This window comes from Mustelus asterias, chromosome 14 (assembly GCF_964213995.1).
Source record: "Mustelus asterias chromosome 14, sMusAst1.hap1.1, whole genome shotgun sequence".
NCBI classification, from domain to species: Eukaryota; Metazoa; Chordata; class Chondrichthyes; order Carcharhiniformes; family Triakidae; genus Mustelus; species Mustelus asterias.
In genome coordinates this window covers 66,306,137-66,314,479 of record NC_135814.1, presented here as the reverse complement: position 1 = coordinate 66,314,479, position 8,343 = coordinate 66,306,137, and the positions used below count along the sequence as shown (strand labels likewise).

General features: G+C 44.5%; 1 protein-coding gene across 1 annotated transcript; it reads left to right on the top strand.

Moving 5' to 3' along the window:
- Positions 1-7,498: 7,498 nt before the first annotated feature.
- LOC144504063 (peptide YY-like) lies at positions 7,499-7,891 on the top strand. Its single transcript, XM_078229228.1, has one exon. It carries the CDS (start codon positions 7,499-7,501, stop codon positions 7,787-7,789), a length of 291 nt encoding a protein of 96 aa, XP_078085354.1. The 3' UTR covers positions 7,790-7,891.
- Positions 7,892-8,343: the final 452 nt, after the last annotated feature.

Genomic DNA, 8,343 nt, shown 5'->3' with positions numbered 1-8,343 from the left:
GAAAGACATTCTTGAAAATTGGAGGTGACAAAAACAATCATCTAAAGCAGCTTTTAGACAGTCAATGGAGTGAGCCAGGAAAGATTCCAACTCACCTTACTGCTCTCACAGACGGCTGCTGCAATTTCCATCCACACCTGTCTTTTTCAGGAGGCTGCCCTTTAACTTCAAGCAGATTCAAAAAATGTTTTCGGTCCCGTCTATAGACGATTTAAAGGTCCGATGACCTCGGGTGGAAATTTCTGGTCTCAGGATGAGAAAATCCACAAATTGGGGTGACTTTTCCTGTTCCACCCGCCATGGGAATTGGAGCGGGTGAGGGGCAGACCATGGAAAGATCTGTTGACCTCAGGTGGGATTTTCCGGCTTCGGGGCGAGCGCGACTGGAAGAGTGGAATCTTCCGTTAGCCTCGGGTGGGGTTTTACAAGCTCGCCCAAGTGAGGTCATAAAATCCCGTCCATCATTCCTATTTTATGTGGGATTTGCATAAAAGCTTGAATTAAAAATTTATACAATGAGGAGAGGTTCAGCTCTGCAGAACTGGTGTTCACAAGTCATTGGTTCATATCCAGTATCATTCATAGGGTGGAATTTTGGGCCAAGTATATACAATCGAATCGATTCATGTGACCAAATATCTGGTATTTATTCTGTCCTATCACCAAAATCCAAGCATTTCTGACATTGTATGTGATTGCATTCTTATTTCCATGAAACATTCAAGAAAACTTTTCTCCATATTTGCTGCAAAGATAATAGCAAATTTAATTGGCATGCCAATATTAAACTGTAAATCATCCAGATGTGGAAGAGCTATCATGTGACATGTGATCCACGACAATGTGTTGGATATTTATGATGTGGAGATGCCGGCGTTGGACTGGGGTAAGCACAGTAAGAAGTCTCACAACACCAGGTTAAAGTCCAACAGGTTTATTTGGTAGCAAATATCATAAGCTTTCGGAGCAGAGCTCCTTCGTCAGATGGAGTGGAATCCCACTCCATCTGACGAAGGAGCTCTGCTCCGAAAGCTTATGATATTTGCTACCAAATAAACCTGTTGGACTTTAACCTGGTGTTGTGAGACTTCTTACTTGGATATTTATGCCATTCCTTTGTTAGTCTCATGAAAATGGCAACTTGACTCCAAAATACCAGTGAAGTTTCAAGATTCAATTTCTTCTATGCATTAAACTCACTGCAAATGTTAGGGCTGGTACAGTACAAGTAACTAAATTATCCTGCAAATCAACTCCACTTTTGTTGCCCAGGAAAGGAACAATTGAAGCTGTGGTGCCATTCCTGCAGGTAGTAAATCATTGTTCGAGATTTTTAAATTTAACATTTAATGTTTTTCTTACTTTCTTTTCTGTTTCTTTTCTCCCCCTCTCTCCGTTTGAATCCAACCTTTCGTTCCTTCACTTTATTTCTCTTTCTATACCTGATCTGACAATAATTAACTAATCTTTCTCCCTTACTTCCCTGTTTCTTTCTAAATCCTTCAATCCTATTAGTGCAGGAGATATATGGTTGATTTCATTGTTAACGAAATGTCCTAATTGCCCCCGTTAGCAGTTCACATTACCGACAAGTTATAGTGTAAATTATGTTTGAGCTGAAAAGTGCAGGAGAAAGTCTAACTAATGCTGTACATGGCAGGATACATTCTGGGATATATGTTGCGTTACCAATTTAGACTAATGATTGATGAGTGAATATTCTCTCGTCACCAGGCTCCAGAAGTACCCTGAAGTGATCTCTGCTTCCAGCCTGCAGGTTATCAGTTTTCAGCTGAGGTTTTTTTCCAATCATTATTTTGCTTCCACGTCTGTTGACACTGGTGAATGTACCTGAAGCCAACCAGTCGGAATGGTTAAAAAGAAACACAGCTAATAAATTGATGTTGGTCCTGCCTGTTAGTGGCCTTTGCTATTTGTATGCTCCAGTCAATCGAACTGTATTGAAAGCAACTGAAAGAATTGGACTAAAGCCCAGGGCTGATAGAGGCTCTCTCAGTTCCTTATTAAAAATGTCACTATTCATTAATCAGTTTCTTTTACAACGTGCGCCCTTGTTAGATTTTATGCAGAATTGCATTAATCATAGTGACTACTGAAATTGTTTCCAAGTAGGGTGCCCATGTTTTGCCAAGGGAGCAGCCTTCTCAAGTTGCCGCAATAACAACAGCAAATTACAAGTTATCGTTGTTAATTCTTAACTTCTTATTTTGCTATCTAAAGCTAATATATTTTATCCGACCCTCTCATTGCCTTTTTGTGAGCAGATTTTTTTTCTGAGCTTCTGATTTCCTTGGGTGAATGTAAGTATTGACCAATGTTCCACCAGCCTGACAGTTTGTATAGCTACAGTCTGTTGACTATCAATTCTCCCCAAGTCTGAAAGGAATTCAGCATGAAATATCATAAAGGTAGCAGGAATATTATTTTGAATCTTGGCTTGTAAACTATTAAAAAGCAACAGTTAGCTGCATTCAGCTGCACAGTTTCAGTTATTTAAGATGCTGTCAAACAATACTGCTGGGACCTCCTGCTGTACACAAAGCTCACTGGCAGCATTATGGATCAGAAAACAGCATCGGAGGTGCACCAGTAAGTGTCACAATCATTCAGATGAGGTGAGTACACAAATTCTTTGCCTCACCCACCGTTGTCTGAATGGACACAGGCAAGCCGTGAATCCCAGGTGCTCAAAAACCAGACAAGGCGAATATTTTCTCGTAACACAAAAAGATTGTGAGTGGCCGTTCATCCATTTTCGTAAGGAAACAAAACTCTATTCCAGAAAGGAAACCACTTGCTTTTTCTTTGTGTAGCAATTGTCTGAAAGTGCTGAGAACTGGGAAACTCGGTGATAAGATCAATCAACCACAATTAACAGTCCAAAATCAGTCTGTGGGCTGAGGCTTCACAATCTGCATCACTTCAAAAGAGCATCTTCTGATACATTGTTTAAGCAGCTTTCCCACAATGTGAGCACCGGGCATGGTGCCAATCTAATGTCAGATTCAAGGGATCTGCTGCCTCATACACTTGTCTTCTGGGCATTTGGCTGAGACTGGCTAAACTTGTTTTACTCCAAATGCTTCACAATTAACGGGGGGGGGGGGGGGGGGGGGGGTGGAGTGGGGGGGGGAGGGGGGGGGGATATGAGGCCATTGTCTCCTTTTTCTCAGTTCAAGAGTGCAATGGGTGGATTTCAGCCTTAATGAAATTCTTATCTGAAAAGGTGCTTGGAAAAGAATTCAAGCCATAATCAGTGGGGTGAACCACAGTTGGTTACCACTATGAGTACTGAACCATAGTTGTTCAGCACTATGGGTACTTGTAGATATGTTACTGTTGTCACTGTTGGGGTTAGGGTTGGGTGTGTTCTACCTGTTGATATTGTTCTGTGGTACACTCCAGTTGGCTCCGCCTACCTGGAGGAGTATAAAGGTCACTGCACTGCCTGGTGACCCTTTAGTCTGGGATTGTATTGTATATAGTCTGCTCCATTCTTGTTAGTAATAAAAGCCTTTATTTCCCGGGTACGATCCAGCCTCCCGAGTGATTTAATCGCGCATCAATCAGTCAGTAGTTAAACAACTTCTGGACCACATTAATAAACAATTACAATTTGCGGAGTCCTCCTTTTTTTGTATGTTCGATTCCTTGGCCTTGATATTAATTTCCCCGTCAGGTGGAATCCAGGCTGGGAGAGAAGCAGTCACAGAAGAGCCATCTGATCTGACTGTGGGCAATTTTAAATCTCAAGGAACGAGGGCATCAATTCAATTCCCTCTTCATTCCTTACCTTTCAGGAATCCTTTCCATGGGTCACTGATGGCTACCTGACTCCCCACCAATATTATCCCCCACAGTGGTGATGCGGTTGCCGCTGATGTTAAGAGTCAGTTTTGGTCTTCACGCTCCAGAGTGCGGGATGGGAGAGTGCGGTGGATGCACACACATATCACCCACCCGATTTGGCTCCTGCCACCCCTCCCCCCGCCCAATTAAAATGTGATCTTCAGATTATTCTTTAATATATCCTCTGGGGCCCAAATAAATAGCTGTTTTCAACACCCTCCGATGATTCTGCTAAAACGAGTTTAAATCTAACAAAATAAAATAAAACACAGGATGCAAAAAACTATCTCCAAAAACTCTTTTCCTGTTATTCACTGCTGCACTCTGTAGTGGTTAATTCACTCTCCACAGGGACTCATTGATTCAAGCCCAACACAAAGCATGCCTCCAAACTGATGTGGACTGGGCAGAAGTTCCCCAGTTAGGGCTGATGCCACTGTGAGATGTTTTGCTCTGAATGAGTAAGCGCGTTCCCATTGATCTCCTCTCAGGCTGAGCATGCCAGTACCCCTATCTCACTCCCCTTCACAATAAATTTAGGAATCCAGATTTCCACCTTTGTCAATTTTAGCAATAAGAGGTCCCAGTTTATTATTTCTTACTCACATCACATTTGCCAAAATTGACCAAGTTGGAGATTTTAAAACTGAAAAATTGAACCAATACACAGGGCCCGATAAAACGGGCGCGAAATCACGGTAAAGTTGGGCGTCGGCCTTTAACGCGATCTGCACACGATTCCGAGCAGATCGCGGCTTTACCGACACCCGATTCGGGCACGGGTCCGGCCTGCGCCCGAATCGGGCGGCCCGACGATTTAAATGCATTTGCATGCATTTAAAGCGACTTAATGAACTGCACCCCCAACTCTACCGCCAAATCCCACTTTACCGTCTTCTGGCCCGTTCCGCATCCGCGCTGTAAGCGACCTGCAAAATAAAAGTCTGAAGTCGTCGCTGCAGCTTCCGAAGAGCGGGGTCAGAGCCTCCAACCACTCTCTGACCCAGGTCATCCTCTGGTCGGGGGAGGGGGGGGGAGGAGGAGGGGAGGGTGTGACATTTCATCCTCGGGGGGGGGGAGAAGGGGGGGTGTGACGTTTCATCCTCTGGGGGGGGTGGGAGAAGGGGGGGGTGACGTTTCATCCTCTGGGGGGGTGGGAGAAGGGGGGGGGTGTGACGTTTCATCCTCTGGGGGGGGGGGTGGGGTGGGAGAAGGGGGGGGTGTGACGTTTCATCCTCGGGGGGGGGGGGTGGGAGAAGGGGACGAGGATGGTGTATTTTTTTTGCACTGCTGAAGCAGCTTTACATTGATAATTCCCACTGCTTGTTCAAGTTCACTCAATTGACCAGCGGAACGCTGAGGTGAATGATGACGGTCTTGGTGTTTGAAGTATGCAGCCACTCCGGCGGAGGGAATCGTTCCTCCGGTGGGGAGGAGGGATCGGCCGCAGACTGGCAGCGGAACACCCCCCCCCCCCCCCCCGCAGAGGATGATACGTCACGCCCCCCCTTCTCCCACCTCCCCCCCCCCCCCCCCCAGAGGATGATACATCACACCCCCTCTCTTCCTCCCACCCCCCCGACCAGAGGATGACTGTCAGAGAGCCGCTCTCTCCGCTTTCTGCTTTTTTTTTCTTTCGTGCCTGGGCGCGCTCTGTCAGATTTTTTTCGAACTGCGCATGCGCAGTTCAGAGCTCTAATCAGTCTGCCACCGCCCACAGCGCGAATTGGACCGGAGCCAGCAAAACGCGTATGGACGCGTTGGAAAGAGGATTCCAGGCGCGAATCCTTTTGACGCCCGGACTCGGCACTTAGACTCAAAATGGTAAAACTCCCCCCACAGCTTTAGTCACTTTGTGACACGGTGGCACAGTGGTTAGCACAGCTGCCTCACAGCGCCTACGACCCAGATTCAATTCCCAGTTTGGGTATCTGTGTGGAGTTTGCACATTCTCCCTGTGCCAGTGTGAGTTTCCTCCGGGTGCTTCGGTTTCCTCCCACAGTCTGAAAGACATGCTGATTAGGTGCATTGGCCGTGCTAAATTCTCCCTCAGTGTACCCGAACAGCGGCCGGAGTGTGGCAACTAGGGGATTTGCACAGTAACTTCATTGCAGTGTTAATATAAGCCTACTTGTGACACTGATAAATAAACTTAAAAATATACTCTTTAGTTTCCATTCCTTAGGCATAAAACAGAATTATGTAAGAGATAATTAATTAATCCAATTTATCTATGAATTTTCTCTCAATAATCTTTGAATATAAAATTTTCTCATTAAGTTCCTTGGAATTGAATTAATTCTATCGCAGCAGTTGCCGACAATAGAAAAATGTATTCAATCATACATTTTACACTTAGATCTGCTAAGCAAATTGTATAACTGAGAATGCAGTAATCCCAGTTTAAACAGTTACAATAATGAACCATTTTCTAAGAGAAATGTTGAAATTATTGTACATGTTCCACCGAGCACTCCTGTTAATTCGTGTTGCACATTTATTTACAAAGCAAACTAGTAAAATAGCTGCAGATAGAGAGGATACATTATGGGTAAAATAAGTCAGTGTGGGAAATCAGCTCTGGAAATATAAATTAATCTTTTTATAACTGCTGCGCCATAGGTATTCAGACATGAAGTGAAATGCTGTACAAAGCACACTTGTTGACAAGTATCACTATTGTTCAACCTTCTGTGATTATGATCATGAAATAGCAGATTCTTTCATGGATAATTTGGCAATGATGAATGGATTCAATAAATTATTTGGTGATCACAGAGGCATGAAACTAACAGCACATTTCAACATGCGTATTTATTCCTGTTGTGCCTGTGCTGCTTGTGTCTGTAACCTCAGTTCAAACTGTTTGAAAGAATCCAGTCTGCAAGATTTTGTGGAGTTGTCAGGTGACCATCTAATAACTAACCTCGGCCTTGAGTGACTGTCTGTTGGCACGTTCTCCCCGTGTCTTTGTGGGTTTCCTCTGGGTGCTCCAGTTTCCTCCCACAGTCCAAAGATGTGCAGGTTCGGTGGATTGCCAATGCTAAATTGCACTTTAATGTCCAAAGATGTGTAGGTTAGATGGATTAGCCATGGGAAATGTGTAGGGTTACAGGAATAGTGGAGGGTAGAGGCCCTGGGTAGGATGCTCTGTCAGAGAGTTGGTGCAGGCCCAATGGGCCGAATGGCCTCTTCTGCACTGTAGGGATTCTATGCTTCCAACCTCAGCAATGTAGGTCCCTAACATGTAGAAGGACAATAAATGCTGTGTTTTCATGGAGGTGCTCCCATTTCTCCTTTACTTTCACTACCCTTTAAGTAGCAACCAGCCCTCTTCTTATATCAATGTTTCTTGTTGTGGAAGCTGTGACTCTGTCAAACATATTAAGGCCAAGTGTTGTGGGCCCAGTTATATCAGCTCTCTGCCATCTCCGGGAGCAGAAGAAGTCAGCAGCAGAGCTTCCATCCACTGTTTACAAGACAAGTGTTAGCCAGCAGGTAAAGTGGGAAATGAAGCGGGAAGAGAACTGAACACAGCTGAGCAAACAGCCAGGACAGACACACTCTCTCACACACTCTAGGATTTTCTTTGAACGTCGACAGGACATCCAGACAACAGGAAAAAAAGATGGTGGCCATTCAGAAGCCTTGGACAACCCTGATTGCTCTTGCTATCTGCGTACTGGTGTGCCTCGGGACCTTGGTGGATGCCTATCCCCCCAAACCTGAGAACCCAGGAGAGGATGCGCCCCCAGAGGAACTGGCGAAGTACTACTCTGCTCTCAGGCATTACATCAATCTCATCACACGGCAGAGATATGGAAAGAGAGATAGTCCGGAAGCTTTGTCAGATTCCCTGTTTGATGAGAGCAGTGATCACGTTGGGAGGTCAAGGTACGATGATTCCTTGATGTGGTGATTCCCTCCTCTTTGCACCTTGTCTACCTTTTGTGTCTTTGCGTTTTAATTATGGTGCAGATGGACCAGGCCTCTAAAGAATTATGTGAAGACGACACCAAACCAAAAGGATCACTGCATGCAAACCTTTTTCATGCATTGAGAAACCATTGAAGCTTTTTTGTGGCAGGCAATTGTACATAATTTATTGTTAAATATAATATATGGCAATCAAAATCAAAATGTGGGGTCTCTCTGAGAAAAAGAATCTTCTGTTTGTATTGTAAAAATGTTTACGTGCAATTAAAGTTTAATGGATGAATCAAAAAAAAAAATTGCCTCCGGTAGGCATTCCCATGGTCTCTCGGGGGTAGCAGTCAGTATGTTGTGCAAGGGCATAACAGTCTCATGAAAATAATTGATTTTTTTTATTTGTAAGATTGGTCCTTTGTGCAAAAGGCTGATAATACCTTGTCAGTGGTGATGAGGCAAGGGAGTTATTTCTCACAATACAGTGACTAGAATTATACACGCTAAGTGGGGGATTAGATCATGCAGCCCAAATTCAAAGGGGAA

What these genes read in the sequence shown, in the direction of transcription:
- LOC144504063 (XM_078229228.1), top strand. Translation starts at nt 7,499, where the DNA reads ATGGTGGCCATTCAGAAGCCTTGGACAACCCTGATTGCTCTTGCTATC.